The 19651-nt window shown below is 37.2% G+C and overlaps 1 protein-coding gene across 1 annotated transcript in view; it reads left to right on the top strand.

Annotated features, from left to right (window-relative positions):
- Positions 1-19651, top strand: part of GABRA3 (gamma-aminobutyric acid type A receptor subunit alpha3) — a 371590-nt gene that overhangs the window by 91440 nt on the left and 260499 nt on the right. Inside the window, exon 2 of the mRNA XM_045788814.2 lies at positions 16805-16970. Coding sequence (XP_045644770.1) covers positions 16831-16970 — 140 coding nt within the window. The 5' untranslated portion in view covers positions 16805-16830. The remainder of the gene's footprint in view (positions 1-16804; positions 16971-19651) is intronic.

Below are 19651 nucleotides of genomic sequence, written 5' to 3' on the forward strand. Positions count from 1 at the left end.
TTCTGGGACACAAAACAGGTCTCAACCGATATCAAAAGATTGAAATTATCCCCTGCATATTCCCAGACCACAACGCTCTGAAATTGGAACTCAACCACAAGGAAAAATTTGAAGAAACTCAAACACTTGGAGACTAAGAACCATCCTGCTCAGGAATGACTTGATAAACCAGGAAATCAAAAATCAAATTAAACAATTTATGGAGACCAATGAGAATGAAAATACAACAGTCCCAAACCTATGGGATACTGCAAAGGCAGTCCTAAGGGGGAAATACATAGCCATCCAAGCCTCACTCAAAAGAACAGAAAAATCTAAAATGCAGTTTTTATATTCTCACCTCAAGAAGCTGGAACAGCAACAGAGGGACAGGCCTAATCCACGCACGAGGAAGCAGTTGACCAAAATTAGAGCTGAAATCAATCAAGCAGAAACCAGAAGTACAATAGAGCAGATCAACAGGACTAGCAGCTGGTTCTTGGAGAGAATCAATAAAATTGACAGACCACTGGCAAGACTTATCCAAAAGAAAACAGAAAGGACCCAGATTATTAAAATTATGAATGAAAAAGGAGAGGTCACGACGAACACCATTGAAATTGGAAGGATTATTAGAAATTTTTATCAACAGCTATATGCCAATAAACTAAGCAATCTGGAAGAGATGGAATCCTTCCTGGAAACCTATAAACTTCCAAGATTGAAACAGGAAGAAATTGATTTCTTAAATAGGCCAATTAATTATGAAGAAATTGAGTCAGTGATAAACAACCTTCCAAATAACAAAACTCCAGGCCCGGACAGTTTTCCTGGGGAATTCTACCAAACATTCAAAGAAGAAATAATACCTATTCCCCTAAAGCTATTTCAAAAAATAGAAACAGAAGGAAAGCTACCAAACTCATTCTATGAGGCCAATATTACCTTGATCCCCAAACCAGGCAAAGACCCCCTCAAAAAGGAGAATTACAGACCGATTTCCCTAATGAATATGGACGCCAAAATCCTCAACAAGATACTTGCTCATAGAATCCAACAGTACATTAAAAGGATTCTCCATCACGATCAAGTGGGATTCATACCTGGGATGCAAGCGTGGTTCAATATTCGCAAATCAATCAGCGTGATACATCATATCAACAAGAAAAGACTCAGGAACCATATGATCCTCTCAATCGATGCCGAAAAAGCATTTGACAAAATACAGCATCCTTTCCTGATTAAAACCCTTCAGAGTGTAGGAATAGAGGGTACATTTCTCAATCTCATAAAAGCCATCTATGAAAAGCCTACTGCAAATATTATTCTCAATGGGGAAAAGCTGGAAGCCTTTCCCTTAAGATCAGGAACTCGACAAGGATGCCCACTCTCGCCACTATTATTCAACATAGTACTAGAAGTCCTTGCAACAGCAATCAGACGACAAAAAGGGATCAAAGGTATTCAAATCTGTAAAGAAGAAGTCAAAATGTCTCTCTTTGCAGATGACGTGATACTCTATATGGAAAACCCAAAAGAAGCCACTCCCAAACTATTAGAAGTTATAGAGCAATTCAGTAATGTGGCGGGATACAAAATCAATGCTCAGAAATCAGTTGCATTTCTATACACAAATAACGAGACCGAAGAAAGAGAAATTAGGGAATCCATCCCATTTACAATAGCACCAAAAACCATACGTTACCTTGGAATTAACTTAACCAGAGACGTAAAGGACCTATATTCTAGAAACTATAAATCACTCTTGAAAGACATTGAGGAAGACATAAAAAGATGGAAAGATAGTCCATGCTCATGGATCGGAAGAATTAACATAGTTAAAATGTCCATGCTACCCAGAGCAATCGACACTTTCAATGCTATCCCGATCAAAATACCGATGACATTTTTCAAAGAACTGGAACAAATAGTCCTTAAATTTGTATGGAAACAGAAAAGGCCCCGAATCTCCAAGGAACTGTTGAAAAGGAAAAACAAAGCTGGGGGCATCACAATGCCGGATTTTGAGCTGTACTACAAAACTGTGATCACAAAGATAGCATGGTACTGGCACAAAAACAGACACATAGACCAATGAAACAGTTTAGAGAGCCCAGAAATGGACCCTCGGCTCTTTGGGCAACTAATATTTGATAAAGCAGGAAAAAACATCCGGTGGGAAAAAGACAGTCTCTTCAATAAATGGTGCTGGGAAAATTGGACAGCTACATGCAAAAGAATGAAACTTGACCACTATCTCACACCATACACAAAAATAAACTCCAAATGGATGAAAGACCTTGATGTGAGACAGGAATCCATCAAAATCCTAGAGGAGAACATAGGCAGCAACCTCTACGACATCGGCCAAAGCAACCTTTTTCATGACACATCCCCAAAGGCAAGAGAAACAAAAGATAAAATGAATTTATGGGACTTCATCAAATTAAAAGTTTCTGCACAGCCAAGGAAACAGTCAGAAAAACTAAGAGGCAGCGCACGGATTGGGAGAATATATTTGCAAATGACACTACAGATAATGGACTGGTATCCAAGATCTACAAAGAACTTCTCAAACTCAATACACGAGAAACAAATAAACAAATCAAAAAATGGGCAGAAGATATGAACAGGCACTTTTCCAATGAAGACATACAAATGGCTAACAGACACATGAAAAAATGTTGAAAATCATTAGCCATCGAGGAAATTCAAATCAAAACCACACTGAGATACCACCTTACGCCAGTTAGAATGTCAAAAATAGACAAGGCAAGAAACAACAATTGTTGGAGAGGATGTGGAGAAAGGGGATCCCTCCTCCATTGTTGGTGGGAATGCAAGTTGGTCCAGCCACTCTGGAAAACAGTGTGGAGGTCCCTTAAAAAGTTAAAAATTGAGCTACCCTATGATCCAGCCATTGCACTACTGGGTGTTTACCCCTAAGATACAGACGTAGTAAAGAGAAGGGCCATATGCACCCCAATGTTCATAGCAGCAATGTCCACAATAGCTAAATCGTGGAAGGAGCCGAGATGCCCTTCAACAGATGACTGGATTAAGAAGTTGTAGTCCATATATACAATGGAATATTACTCAGCTATCAGAAAGAATGAGTTCTCAACATTTGCTACAACATGGACGGCACTGGAGGAGATAATGCTAAGTGAAATAAGTCAAGCAGAGAAAGACAACTATCATATGATTTCTCTCATCTATGGAACATAAGAACTAGGATGATCGGTAAGGGAAGAAAGGGATAAAGAAAGGGGGTATAATCAGAAGGGGGAATGAAACATGAGAGACTATGGACTATGAGAAACAAACTGAGGGCCACAGAGGGGAGGAGGGTTGGGGAATGGGATAGGCCGGTGATGGGTAGTAAGGAGGGCACATATGGCATGGTGCACTGGGTGTTATACACAACTAATGAATCATCGAGCCTTACATCGGCAACTGGGGATGTACTGTATGGTGACTAACGTAATATAATAAAAAATCATTATAAAAAAAAGTCTGTACATAGACTTATGGGGTTTCCCTTGTATATAACTGTCTTATTTTCTCTTTATTTTTAAAAAAAGATTTTATTTATTTGAGAGAGAGAGAGAGCACAAGTAGGGGGAGCTGCAGAGAGAGAGGGAGAAGCAGGCTTCCCACTGGACAGGGAGCCCAACATGGGGCTCAATCCCAGGACCCTGAGATCATGACCTGAGCCAAAGGCAGATGCTTAACAGACTGAGCCACCCGGGTGCCCCCTTGATCCTTTTAGAATTTTTTTTTTGTAACTACGTTTTTTTCCATTTTAATTGCTGTGTGTCTTAATGTGGACCTCCTAGGCTTAAATTTGTTGCGGGATCTCTGTGCCTCCTAGATCTGTTTCCTTCCCCAGATTTGGGAAATTTTCAGCTATTATTTCTTCAAATAAAATTTATCTCCTTTTCTCTTTTCTGGGATCCCTGTAATGTGAGTGTTATTACAGTTGATGAAATCACTCAGTTCCCCAACTCTATTCTCAACTTGCATGATTTTTTTTCTCTCACTCAAATTGATTGCTTTCCTGTTCTTTGGGTTCCAGTTCACGGATTTGTTCTTCTACATTTATCCTGCTGTTTATTCCATCAAGTGTATTTTTAATTTCATTTATTGTGTTGTTCACCTGACTGATTCTTTTTTATCTCTTTGTTACAGGTCTCATTGATGTCATCTATACTTTCTCAAGTCCAGTGGTATCTTTATGATCATTGCTTTAAATTCTCTAACCAGCATATTACTTATGTCCATTTTTCTTAGGTCTCTTGCTGTGGTTTTGTCCTCTGCTTTCATTTGGGACATATTCCTCTGTCTCCTAATTTTATCTAAATCTTAGTGTCTGTTTCTCTGTGTTAGGAAGTTCAGCTATGTCTTCTTATTCTTGAAAGTAATTGCCTCATGAAGAAGTTCTCTTGTGCCCTGCAGTGCAGTTTCCCCTTCAGGGAGTGTCTCCTATGTGTGCTGGCCTTGCCCTGCTCTTGAGTCCTGGTGCACCTCCTTTAGTCATCCACAGAGGTTCTCTTTGCTGTTGTGGTCAGTGTTTGGTCCCAGCCACAGTAGGGCACATTTTAACAAGGAGTGTGCTGGTCTGCTTGTGAAATAAGACCTGCCATTGCTGCCAAAATTGAGGCCCTGCAAAATGTGCGGGTCAGGAGATTGGTGTTGGCAGGGCTTGCACCAGTCTTCTGGGGGAGGGGATCTGCAGCAAGAGGACTGAGGCAAGTGTGACTGGGAAGGATGGATTTGCTGAATCATAGGGGGGCAGGGCTTGGAATAAGCATGTAGGTATGGAGTGTAGGTGCTGGGCTGGTTCCTGTATGTGGCCATGTGTTTATGCTGGGGTGAGGAGGGAAATGCTACCTTCTAACTCCTTTGTTCCTTGAGGGGTCTCCCTGCATTCCCTGTCTCTCCAGAACATGCTCTGATATAAGTAAATAACTCCCTCCCATATGTCTAGCAGTAGAAATGTGGATCATGGGTATGTGTGTTATCAACTTTATAGTCTAATGTCAAACTTTTCTCTAAGGAGTTTGTGCCATTTTAGACCCCCACCAAGAGTGTAGGAGAATTCCTTTTGCTTCATATCTTTGTCAAACTTGATATTTATGAGACTTTAAAATTTTTGTCAGTCAATGAAGGTATAATTTATTATGGCTCTAATTATTTCCATGATTACTAATAAAAACACTTTTTCTTAAGGTTAAAAATAATTTGTAGTTCCTCTTTCGTGAAGTACCTCTTCAAGTCTTTCATACATTTTTGTTATTTGATTTTCTCTCTTTTTCTTTTGGTGTTATGGGAATTCTTCACATATTTTAGATACTGTTTCTTTAACAAATATGTGTATGTTGTGTGACAAGAATATAACATTCCATGGTTGTTCTTTACTCCTTTTTCTTACATCTTTTGGTGAACAGAGGTCTGAATTTTAATATACTGTTTTATTAGTTACTTCCTTTATAAATAGCACTTTGTGGATGTTTAAGAAACACTTTCTTACTCCAAATTTCTGAAGAAGTTCACTTCTATTATGTAGTCTTATAGTTTAACTTTCATGTTTAAATCTTCAACCCACCTGTAATAAATTTTTGTATGCCCTGGGTAAGGTTCCAATTTAATTGTTGTATGAGGTATGAAAATAACCAGTTGTCCTAGCACCATTTATTGAAAATCCTGTATTTACCAGACAGTTCTTCAGTGCTACCTCAGTCATAAATCAAATGTCCATAAATGTCTAGATTTCTTTCTGAATTCACTTTTCTCTTTGTCTCTCCTGGCATCAATATCCTTCTGCTCCATTACAATTTTTTTAAATCAGTATTGATATTAATAGAGCAAGTCCTGTTACCTTATTCTTCTTCAGGACTTCAGAAAGATACTCTTGGCCCTTTGCATTTCCATGCAAAATTTGAGTCAGCTTGTCAAACCTGACCAATCAAAAAATAAATCGAGCAGTATTGACAACTTGACAATATTGTGTTTAAAGTTGTATTTCTGCATTTATTTAGGTCTTCCTCATCTCTTTGCCATTCCATAGTTTTATCTTACAGAGGCTCTGTACATCATTTGTTAGATTTATTTCTAGGCCTGGGTGATTTTTTAAATTGAAATATAATTAGCATAGAGTGTTATATTAGTTTCAGGTATACAATCTAATGTTTCAACAATTATATATATTACTCAGGACTCATCATGATATAGGTGCTTTTAATCTCCTTTATCTATTTTGGCCATCACCCCCAACCACCTCCTGTCTGGCAACCATCAGTTTATTCTCTGTATTTAAGAGTCTGGTTTTTGTTGTTGTTCATCTCTTTCTTTTCTTTGTGGTTTCTTAAATTTCACTTATGAGTGAAATCACATGATATTTATCTGACTTATTTCACTTAGCATTATACCCTGTAGGTCAACCCATGTTGTTGCAAATAGCAAGAGCTCATTCTTTTTTATGGCTGACTAATATTCCATTGTATATATACACTACATCTTCTTTATCCATTCATCTATGGATGGACGCTTGGGTTGTTTCCTTATCTTGGCTATTGTAAATAATGCTTCAATAAAATAGGGGTCCATATATCTTTTCAAAATAGTGTTTTTGTTTTCTTTGGTTAAATACCCAGTAGTGAAATTACTGGATCATATGGTACCTCTTAACTTTATGTTATTACATATGTAATTTTAAAAAATATGCATATAATTATCTTTAGAATTAATTGACTTCTGGATATTAATTTTGTATCCAGCTATTTGAAAAGGTCTCTTACAAATTCCAATAATTTATTTACTGATTATCTGAGATTTTCTATATACACAGTTATATCATATTCAGATAATGAGTTTTGTTTCTTCCTTTCCAATCTTTATCTCTTTTCTTATTCTTTTTTTTTTTTTAAAGATTTTATTTATTTATTTGACAGAGATAGAGACAGCCAGTGAGAGAGGGAACACAGCAGGGGAGTGGGAGAGGAAGAAGCAGGCTCATAGCGGAGGAGCCCGATGTGGGACTCGATCCCGGTACACCGGGATCACGCCCTGAGCCGAAGGCAGACGCTTTAACGACTGCGCTACCCAGGCGCCCTCTTTTCTTATTCTTATTTTCTTCCACTACCTAGGACTTTTAATGGAAGGTAAAACAGGAGTTGCATCATGTTCCTGTTCTCAAAGGGACAGTTTTTATTATTTCTCTTTTTGGTATGTTGTTTTCTATAGGTTGTTTTGTAGATACCCTTCAATAAATCAAAGAAATTCCCTTATTGTCTTACTTATATTGATAGTCATAACTTAAAAAAATCTATTGATGTAGATGAATTATATTAATTGATATTCTAATATTAAACTAATTTTGAATACCTAGGATAAACCCAATTTGGCCATGATGTATTATTCATTTTGGGTATTGGATATAATTTGCTAAATTTCTTCTGGATTTTTGCCGGTAATTTTCTTTTCTCATGCTGTCATTGTCAGAATTTAGTATTAAGGTTATGCTTAGGGATTTAGGGATATTGCCTCTTTTATTATTTATGGATAAATTTACATATAATTTACATTATTTCTTCCTTGAATGGTCAGCAAAACCCACTGGTTAAATCATCTGGGCCTGGGTTTTCTTTGTGGGCATATTTTTTTTTATTACTATTCCCATTTATTTACTGCTTACAGAACTATTCATTTTCTCTAATTTCTTCTTGATTCTGTTTTAGCAAGTTATATTTTTCTAGAAATTTGTTTCATCTAAATCTTCAAACAAGTTATTACAAAGTTGTTGAACTACACTCTTGATCTGTTTGTTAGTTATTTCAATGAATCAACTTTTGGCTTTCTTAATCATCTATTTTATAAATTATTTTCTATTTCAAAAATTGATGCTCTTATCTTTATTAGTATCTTTATAAGGTTATTTTGATCTTTATTAATATTTTTACTCTTATGAGCTTATTTTGATCTTCTTCGCCCATTAAGTTTTTTTTTTTCGTTTTGATAGACATATTCAAGGCTACGTTTTTCTTTAAGTACTGTTGGCTGTATGCCATAAGTTTTAATAGTGATTTTGTTATTGTACACTTATGATGTTCTAATTTGTATTTTGATTTTATTTGGCCATGAGTTTCATATGTATATCCATAAGATATCCTCTGTGTGTATGTATATATATCCTATATTATTTTAATCATTTGAAATTTGTTTTAATTCACTTTATAGTCTTGTATATCTTTGTAAATATATATAGTGAGATTAAAAATAATGTGTATTTTTGCCATCAATGGATACAGTATTCTGTATATTTCCAATAGGTCAGATTTGTTACTCATCTTGTTAAAATCTTTTCTATCTGTCCTGATTTTTAAAATCTGTCTAATCTGTCAATCTCTGAAAGAGGTGTGTTAAAGTACCCCATTATGATCATAGATATGTCTATGTTTCTTTGTAGTTCTGTCCATTTTTGCTTTATATATTTTAAAGCTGTGTTATTAGATGTATAGAATTTTATTACACTTTTTGTTAAATTGAAACTTTTACTATACGGAGTTTTCCTCTTTAGTAACACCTTTGAATTAAAGTCTTTACATACTGAATATTAAGAATAATGTTTCGGTTAATATTTGCATAGCATTACTTTTGGCTTTTGCTTTTGCTTTTCTGTTCCTTTGTGTTTTAGATATGACACTTATCAACAACATGCAGCTAATTTAGTTTTAGTATTTTTAATCTAGTCTGATAACCTTTTTATTTCAAATGCAGCTATAGAAACTAAAATCGCTAATATATCTGAATTAGAAACTATCATTGTGTAATGTTTTCTATTTAGCATGCCTATTTTATGTTTTTTTTCTTTTATTTCTTATTGGACTGACATTTCTTAAGTCATTTTATTTTTTCTCCTCTTCTACTGTAGAAGATACACAATCTGTTTCTATTTATACGTAGTATGTGTCCTACTAAGATGTACACTTTGCTTTTCAAAGTCTTTTTATTTCCAGAAGTTATATTTGGTTCTTTTTCAAGTCTCCTATTTTACTATTCATAATATTCTGTTCTCTGCAGATGTTTTAAGCTCTTTTTTTCGTAGAGATTATAGATATTTCTTTTTTTAAAAAATATTTTATTTATCTATTTGACACAGAGAGAGACAGCCAGTGAGAGAGGGAACACAGCAGGGGGAGTGGGAGAGGAAGAAGCATGCTCCCAGCATACGAGCCTGATGTGGGGCTCGATCCCAGAACACTGGGATCACGCCTTGAGCTGAAGGCAGATGCCTAACGACTGAGCCACCAGGTGCCCTGAGATTATAGATATTTCATCCTTTGTGTCTGATAGGAAATATATTTTGAATTGTATTAATCCCAAGCCAGGGAACCTCAAATTTTAGAGGTATCCCTCTAATGGGAAAGCCCACAATGGAGATAGAATAGAAATGGTCAGAGGTGTAGTATAACCAGGGTGATAACATGGGGTTCAAGGACTTTCAGAGGAGGAGGTTGTGGTCAGTGTTGGTTTGTTTTTTCCAGGCAGTTACAACAGAGTAAGAGAGAGGCAAGTGTGTTGAAGACACATACCAGAGAATGATTTTAATGACATTAATTATGAACTATGTATGTAACTCAAGTAGGGCAAGAAAGGAAGTACAAACTTGAAGGTGATAATGGGCAATTTAAAGGTGGTAGGATCAAGGGATTACAGATTAAGAGGGTAGAACAATTGACAGTATAAAGGTACTGGATGAAAAGGGTTTAAAAAATGTGGTCAGATAGTTATTTGAAATCATGGATTTGTAATGACAAGAGTTAGGATATGACCATGAGAATGAATGACTAGATTAGGGTAAAGCTGAGGCTCGTTGGAGGGCATGAAGTCAAGGTATTGACTTGTAGTTTACAGTGACCAAGGATTACTATCTGTCAAGCATAATGCTGAATTCTGTCCATGAATTATGCCATTTAATTCTCATAACACTCCTATATGGCAATATTATCATTATCAACATTTTATAGATGAGAATGTTGAGTCAAATCATTCACCCAATCTCAGATTTCTGTGTGGTATATCAAGAATTGGCACTAAGATGTTTCTGGCTTCAAAGCTTTTAATAATGGCAGTGCTTCGAGGCTACGTGGAATTAGATGGCCTCAAACGAAGCTCTTGTGACAATCTGAGGCAAAGAAATGTCAGAGTTGGCTTTATAGTATCTGAATAGCAGCAATTCGGATGCCTCTGTTCAGGTAAAGTTCTGGCAGATAGTGACTCATAGCATCCAAGTGGGGAATTGGTGGGCAGAGTGTCAGTATCTGGTAGTTTCTAGGCACTGAGGTAAAGAAGTTTTACGAATCCTAATTGAAGAATGTCCTGTATCAGAGTCTTGTACATAGCAGATGCTCAAAAGTTTGTGATAAAATGAATTTGTATTTGGACAGGATCTAACAGCAGACTCATCCTGGTAGCAGGTCTTTAGCCAGGCATTTTAAGTATATTATTTAATCTAGAATTCTTATGAATATTATTATTCCCGTTTTACACTGAAGAAGGAAGTCTTTAAAGCCTAACATGACTAGTGTTTGGTAGTGCCGAGTAGTCTTTTGATCTGGTAGTATGAAGCTGATCTTTATACTGTCTTACCTCATTTATGGATATGACTTTTTCAAAATAACATTCATTCATTAACTATTTATTAAGTATGCATTATTTGTCAGGCATTCTTCTATGCATTGGGCATATATCCGTGAATAAGACAAGCAAAATTCCTTGTCCCCATTGAGCTTATATTGTACTGGAAAAACAGACAACAACAACAAAAAAAACCCCACAAAATATATATTAGAAGTGCAAATGAGATATTACTCAGCCATTAGAAAGGATGAATACCTACCATTTACGTCAACATGGATGGAATTGGAGGGTATTATGTTAAGTGAAATAAGTCAATCAGAGAAAGACAATTATATTATGGTTTCACTCATATGTGGAATATAAGAAATAGCACAGAGAATCATAGGGGAAGGAAGGGAAAACTGGGAAGAAATCAGAGAGAGAGACAAACCATGAGAGACTCTTGACTCCGGGAATCAAACTGAGGGTTGTGGAAAGGGAGGTGGGTGGGGGGATGGGATAACTGGGTGATGGGCATTGAGGAGGGCACGTGATGTGATGAGCCCTGGGTGTTATATGCAACTAATGAATCATTGAACACTACATCAAAAACTAATGATATGTTGGCTAATTGAATTTAAATTAAAAAAAATAAAAGTAAAATAAATTAAACAAAGAAAGAAAAAAAAGTGCATATGAGGCTAAAATAGAGCAGGCAACTGTGTAGGAAGTATCCAGGTTGTGAGAAGGGATTGAAATTTTAGATAGGGTGGTCAGGGAAGGCCTCATCGAGAAAGGTGATATTTGAGCAAAAACATGAAGTGAGAGAAGGAAAAAATTATCTGGAAATTAGATGGAAGAGTAGTCCCAGTAGAGGCAATAGCAGTTGCAAAGGTCCTAGAGCTGGAACATGCCTGGTGTATCCAATTAGCAGCAAGGAGAGCACAGTGGCTGAAGTGGAGTGAGTAAGAGAGGAGAGTAGTAGAGGATAAGGTTAGCTGGCTATTTGGAGATTAGATCATGTAGGTCCTTGTAGGTCATAACATGGCTTTTGAACTGGGAAGCAATTGGAGGATTTTGAGCACAGAAGAGTCATGATCTGACTCAACACTTTTAAAGTTCACTCTGTTGTGTAGAGACAAGACTATAGGGAAGCAAGGGCAGAGTCAACAAGCCCAGCTAAGAGGCTTTTACAATGATCTCATCGAAAGATGCTGAGCCCAAGTAATAGCAGCAGAGGTGATGACCAGTGGTTTTGTTCTGGATATGTTTCTTTTTAAATGGAATGCCAATGAGACTTGCTGATGGATTGGATGTAGGGTATGAGACTAAAAGAGGAGTCAAGAATGACATCAGTGTTTTTACTCTGAGCAAATGGAAGAGTAATTACCATTACCTGATATTGGAAAGACTGCAAGGGGACCAGGTTTGTATGTGTGGGAAGGTGAATGAATATTGGAACCTCAGATTTTAACGTTAGGTTTAAGATGCTTCTCAGACATCTAAGTGCAGATGTGGGTTGCAGGAGATATCTGGGATAGAGATACTAATTTGCAAGTCATCAGCTTATAGATGGTATTTCCCTCTGGTTTGTAACTTGTACTCTCCTTTAGCTCTTGAGCAGAGTGAATTGGTTGAGTAACCATTTGCTCTTTTGGCTGTGCAATCACGTATTATGGTGGCTTGAACATGTGTCATAATTGTGTGTTCATGTACCATGGATAGTCCATCCTAACACCAAGATTATCAAGCCTGCACAAAGGTTATCCGCTCCTATTTCATAGTCAATCTACTCCTATCAGAGGCATCTGCTATTGCGCCCATGGTTATCTGAACATGCTTACTGGTTGTAAATTCATATGTCATTGGTGTTTATCCATGTGCTGTACTTATAGGACCATATACCATGGTTGTCTACTTTAGCAACGTGGCCTGGCTTCTTTATACTAACTTTAAAACTAGTATTAATCTATATTCTGTTCACACAGCATAGTTGTTTAAATATCCATGTCATTATATGATGTTCTTTTGCTGTAATTTTCAGTTTATTCACCGTGGATGTGTGTGCTATACGTCTTTGTTCATACGCTATAGATAGCTATTTATTCACTATTGGTCATCATTACTAAAGAGATATCAGTTCTTCATTGTGGCCACTTGCATCTATATCTTATCTCTCTGCTCCAGTGAGAAAAATTTTGAGCATGACTGCCTACTTTTGGACCATGGCCTTCTGTTCCTGCACCATGGCAGTCTACTCTACTAGTATGGTCATCTGCTCCTAAACCATGTCACTTAATTCCTGATCATGGGTGCTATGATACACACAGTGTGTGTGCACACATCATGGTTAAGGACTGATGTACCAAATACCTCTTCATACACATCATGGTTGTCTAAGCATACTATAATCGTCTATAGCTACATGAATACTTTATCATGTTTGAAGGCTCTTTAAGTGTTACGGCTTTCAGTTTATACACTATGGTCAATTGAAAATTCACAAAGTTTGTCACAAGAAGAATTTTAAGGGTCTGCTATCCTACAGTCCTTGTTTGCACTTGTTTGATGGTCATCAGAGCATGTGCCATGGATGTATGTTCATTTAATGCTAATACCCGCCAATGTGCCACATTTCTGTGTATATATACCAGGCTTGGAGACTGTTTTGTAGATATTTTCTAACTTGCTAAGGCTACTTGTTCCAGTAGCATTTTTTTAATTAAAAAATTTAGTTGTGTGGGGCGCCTGGGTGGCACAGCAGTTAAGCGTCTGCCTTCGGCTCAGGGTGTGATCCCGGCGTTATGGGATCGAGCCCCACATCAGGCTCCTCCCGCTATGAGCCTGCTTCTTCCTCTCCCACCCCCCCCGCTTCTGTTCCCTCTTTCGCTGGCTGTCTCTATCTCTGTCGAATAAATAAATAAAATCTTTTTTAAAAATTTAGTTGTGGTTAAAAAGCACATAAAAAATCTTAACCACTTTTAAATATACAGTTTAGTAGTGTTAAATATTCAAATGGTTGTCAACGCAACAGTCCAGTGACATGCTTTTGACCATGTATAATCTTTTTTTTAAAGATTTTATTTATTTATTTGACACAGAGAGAGGGAGTACAAGTAGGGGGAGTGGCAGGCAGAGGGAGAGGGAGAAAAAAGCTCCCTGCTGAGCAGAGAGCCCAATGTGGGGCTAGATCCCAGGACCCTGAGATCATGATCTGAGCCAAAGGCGGACACTTAACTGACTGAGCCATGCAGGCAGGCCTTGATCATGTATAATGTCTTAAGGAAGTGTTTACCAAGGCCCTCTTGTCTTGTTCAGTGATAATTAGGCTCATGTGCTATGGTTTTCTGACATATAGTGCGGTCAAAAGGTTTTATACATAAATGTCTTAACATGCATTATAATAATGATGTTTGTTAACAAAATGTTATAGCGGTGTCTGGGTGGCTCAGTCAGTTAAGCGTCTGCCTTCAGTTCAGGTCATGATCCCGGGGTCCTGGGATGGAGCCCCACATCAGGCTTTCTGCTCAGCGGGGAGCCTGCTTCTCCCTCTCCCTCTGCCTGCTGCTCTGCCTGCTTGTGCTCTCTCTCTCTGTCAAGTAAATAAATAAAATCTTTTTAAAAAAACCTCAAAACCAAAATGTTATGGTAGTTGAAAGACACATATTATTTCCAACCTCCTCTATATGTGATGGCTGTCTTCTCATAGTTACACGAACATGTACCTTAGTCTGAGTATATATAACATTGTTTTCTTTTTATGCATCACGTATCATAGTTTTCTCCTTCCGAATCATGAACATTTGTTTCTGTATCATTAGCATCTATTCTTAGTGTGAGAACAATTGCTGCTTATTTACCATAAGCATAACCCATTGTATATAGTAGGATAGTGTAGTTGAACACACACTATGGATCTCTTTGCTCATGCAGTATAGCTATCTTCTCCTATACCCAGGATTGTTGCTCATATACTTCTGTTTTCTGAGCATCTGTTGTAGTTCTGTCTCATATTCCATGGATTATTTTTGCAATTTGACTTCATTTCTTATAACAAGTCTCTTTGTTCCTGTAGACTAATTGTCAATTTTGTATCGTGATTATTTGAGCATTAACATTTGTCATGTAATCATACAACATTTAGGGTATACTAAAGCACTTTGGATGTTCAAGCATATATCATGGTTACTGTTCATACTGCAGCTGATTTTCATGCCCCAGAATCATCTGCTCATGTACCATGTTTTCTTGCTTATATGTTATGCTTTTCTGAACTGTACTGTTTCTGTTCATTTCTGTAAAATGACCATCAACTCTTATACAGTTACTGAATCATGAATGCCACAGCCCATATATTATATTGACCATAAAAAATTGCTGTTTTGTAAAACAAAATTGTCAAATATTGGCAATTTATATGATACAACCTAATATTATGACTATTTCTATCTGTAATGTGGACATTTCCTCATGTCAGAAGTTCATCTTCTCCAGTATCACAGTTTTCTATGCCTGTACCAGATTCTGTTGAGAGAGACCCATAGCTGGTGTATTAAGAACAGGCAGATTATGGCCTGATAAATGAAGAGGCACAAGCCACCCACACAAGGTCAACAGATAGCTCCCCCAGCATCTGAGCTTCCACTTTGGGGAGGCGAAAACCCAGGGGTTGTTTTGATTGCAGGTGCAGTTTTAATACATTCACACAAAAGAAGTAAAGTCACAAGATTTATTCACTTACAAATCCCACAACAGGGAAGTGTAATGAGCTGGGGGAAGGGTAGTACTCCTTCCCAGGTGACAAGATAGCAGAATATAGAGAGCAGGGTTACAAGCACCTATTATTTATAAGGTGGTTGGGGTGGAGATCACTAACATTTTGTGGGCTCAACTCTAAGTGGTTATTTTAAAAGATTCCCTGGGAAAAGCAAAGCAGGAACTTGTAGTGGGAATCCTAAGCTTGGATCCTTATCTAAATGTCCAGACTCTGAGTATGAGCAAGTTTGCCATACTGTAAAATGCCAAGGCAACAGCTCAAAATAGATGTTTTCTCATCACAACGATTCAAAAGGACAATTGCGTACAGAACGTAGTGGCTACTTTTTTAGGGGTGGGATAAATTTAAAAAGACTTGTTCTTCATCTTCTTATCAACCATAATAGCTCCCCAGCATGTATCTGTATTACATATTAGTCCCTTGCATAAACTTTCCTTGGAAAAAAATTTTAAAGCCTTTCATTCTCTCTGGAAGTTAATCTACTGATATGACTTAAAAAAATTATGGTGTTGGGTCAGAATTAGGTCTCCTTCAAGTGGTCAATGTCTCAGATTCAAAGAAGCTATAAGGTTCAGAGATAGCAAGAAAGTGCCACTTTATACTGTTTTCTTAAGCTCATGTCTTAGGTAAACATCTACCAGTCCAGAGTTCATAAAATAGCCTTGCACATAGGCAACTCTAAATTACATAATACTATCATCAGTATAATTTGCTGAACTTTTAGGGTCTTCTGTACTAGGATGATAAACTTGGATTTCCTATGTTGTGGCCTCTATATGGGGCTGATTTGCCCTCAAATATCTCTTTATGGGGAAACATTATATTCTTATTCAGGAGCCATGGTGTCTCATCATTCAGCATTTTCTCAACCTGATTCAGAGGAAACAGTTCATCTACTCCAAGACCTTTGATCTTTTGGAAAATTGCTTAATGGTATCAAAATGAGAATCAATCCCAAAAATGCTATAAAGAGAGTTCAGGTTTTAATATTCTAATATTTCCTACAATATTGCACAGTTAACTATGGCAAAGGCATTTGTGAGAGTAAAGATCAAACAGGAATGGGGAAAATAAAATGAAGACATGAGAGATTATTTTAAACTCTTGAATTATGAAAAAGTAACTAAAGCTGAGAGAAGAGAGGGAAAGAGATGAAACTGTAACCTAAGACTCTGAATTACTGATTTAGAGCTCTTTATTCTTTCTTGGATGGACTTTGGTATATTCAAGAAAGGAGTATGTTGGGAATAAATTTTGGTGGCATTGATGAACTGGGGAAAGGGGATTGTCACATTAATCATTTAATAACTGGATACTAGGAAAGTTAAATAACTCTAATAGAATTGAATAAAATCTTTTTTTTTACCTTTTTCTTTTTTGTCTTCCACTCCTTCTCCTTCCTCTTTTCCCTGAACATGGATCTTACAGGTCTCTCTAAGTTGGTGCCTAAGAAGATGATAGTCACAAAAATGAGTCACTTCTACACAACCAGCCTTGGGCTTCTTTTCCTGATTAATATTTTTCCTGGAATAACTGGCCAAGGGGAATCAAGACGACAAGAACCTGGGGACTTTGTGAAGCAGGATATTGGCGGGTAAGAACCCTTACCTCCTAGAACAAAAGAAAACTGTGATAATTTCTTGCCTTAGACCAAAACTTTTTATATTTTTCGTAGATGAATTCAAGTACTCTGGTTCCTGATATATAGACACTACATTTATTTTATTGAGCTGTATTTGTTTCTTGTTTTTATTTAAATTCAATTAAGACATGATGTGATGAGCCCTGGGTGTTATATGTAACTAATGAATCATTGAGCACTACACCAAAAACTAATAATGTACTATATGTGGGCTAATTGAATTTACATTGTATTTTTTAAAAAATCTGCTCAGACTCTCAGGGTAGAAAGAGATCTCAAAGATCTTGAGCAACTCCCTAGCTCATCTTTAAATTCCCTCTGTAACGTTGTCAAATGCTTTTTCTGCATCAATTGAGAGGATCATATGGTTCTTGACTCTTTTCTTGTTGATATGATCTATCACACGGATCGATTTGCGAATGTTGAACCACTCTTGCATCCCAGGGATGAATCCCACTTGGTCATGATGGATGATCCTTTTAATGTACTGTTGGATCCTATTAGCTAGGATCTTGTTGAGAATTTTGGCGTCCATATTCATCAGGGATATCGGTGTGTAATTCTCCTTTTTGATGGGGTCTTTGCCTGGTTTGGGGATCAAGGTAATACTGGCCTCATAGAATGAGTTTGGTAGTTTTCCTTCTGTTTTTCTTTTTTGAAACAGTTTCAGGAGAATAGGTATTATTTCTTCTTTGAATGTTTGGTAGAATTCCCCCAGGGAATCCGTCAGGCCTTGGACTCTTGTTTTTCGAGAGGTTTTTGATCACTTCCTCAGTCTCTTCATAGTTAATTGGTCTGTTTATATAATCAATTTCTTCCTGTTTCAGTCTTGGTAGTTTATAGGTTTCCAGGAAGGCATCCATTTCTTCCAGGTTGTTTAATTTATTGGCATAAAGCTGTTGATAAATGTTTCTAATGATCTTTCCTATTTCATTGGTGTTGGTTGTGACCTCTCCCTTTTCACTCATAATTTTATTAATTTGGGTCCTTTCTCTATTCTTTTGAATAAGTCTGGCCAGTGGTTTATCGATCTTATTTATTCTTTCAAAGAACCAGTTTCTAGTTCTGTTGATTTGCTCTACTGTGCTCCTGGTTTCTAATTCATTGATCTCTGCTCTAATCTTGATATCCTGCTTTCTTGTGCGTGGGTTAGGCCTGTTCTTCTGTTCCAGCTCCAGCTTTTTGAGGTGAGAATATAAAAACTGCATTTTAGATTTTTCTATTCTTTTGAGTGAGGCTTGGATGGCTATGTATTTTCCCCTTAGGACTGCCTTTGCAGTGTCCCGTAGGTTTTGGACCAATGTGTTTTTATTTTCGTTGGTCTCCATAAATTGTTTAATCTCCTTAATTTCCTGGTTTACCCAATCATTCTTGAGCAGGATGAGTCTTAATTTCCAAGTGTTTAAGTTTCTTCCAAATTTTTCTTGTGATTGAGTTCCAGTTTCAAAAGCATTGTGGTCTGAGAATATGCAGTGAATAATCTCAGCCTTTTGGTGTCAGTTGAGACCTGTTTTGTGATCCAGTATATGGTCTATTCGGTAGAAAGTTCCATGTGCATTTGAAAAGACTGAGTATTCTGTTGTTCTGGGGTGCAGTGTTTTGTATATATCTATGAGGTCCATCTGGTCCAGTATGTCATTCAAAGCTCTTGTTTCTTTGTTGATTTTCTGCTTAGGTGATCTGTCTATTGCTGAGAGTGGAGTTTTGAGGTCCCCTACTATTAACGTATTATTATCTATATGTCTCTTTATTCTGGTTAAGAGTTGGCTTGTGTATCTAGCTCCTCCCCTCTTGGGGGCATAGATATTTAAGATTGTCGTAATGACTTGTTGGATACATCCTTTAAGAATAATATAGTGTCCTTCTGTATCTCTAAGTACAGTCTTTAGTTTAAAATCTAATCTGTCTGATATGAGAATTGCTACCCCAGCTTTCTTTTGAGGTCCATTGGCATGAAATATGGTTTTCTATCCCTTTACTTTCAGTCTGGATGTATCTTTAGGTTCAAAATGAGTCTATTGTAGACAGCAAATGGATGGGTCTTGTCTTTTTATCCAATCTGCAACCCTGTGACATTTTATAGGGGCGTTTAGGCCGTTCACATTGAGAGTGATTATTGAGAGATATGGTTTTAACGATGTCATGTTGCTTGTGAATTCTTTGTTTCTATAGATTGTAAATTTCTGTTCTGTATTACTCTTGGGGCCTTTTTACTTTTAGAGAACCCCCCCTTAATATCTCATGTAGGGCTGGCTTGGTGGTGGTTACAAATTCCTTCAGTTTCTGCCAGTCTTGGAAGGTTCTTATTTCTCCATCAATTCTTACTGACAGCCTTGCTGGATAAAGGATCCTTGGCTGCATGTTCTTCTCAGATAGAGCTTTGAAAATACCCTGCCAATCCTTCCTGGCCTGCCAGGTCTCTGTAGACAGGTCTGATGTTATTCTGATATTTTCCCCTCTATACGTAAGGATTTTCTTCCCCCTGGCTGCTTTCAATACTGTATCTTTGGATCTAATATCTGTGAATTGCACTATGACGTGATGTTGTGTAGGTCTGTTCTCATTGATCTTGGGAGGGGTCCTCTCCGCCTCTTGGAGCCAAATGCTTGTTTCCTTTGCCAGATTAGGGAAGT

This window comes from Ursus americanus, chromosome X (genome assembly GCF_024610735.1).
Source record: "Ursus americanus isolate L20-20 chromosome X, mUrsAme1.1.p, whole genome shotgun sequence".
NCBI classification, from domain to species: domain Eukaryota; kingdom Metazoa; phylum Chordata; class Mammalia; order Carnivora; family Ursidae; genus Ursus; species Ursus americanus.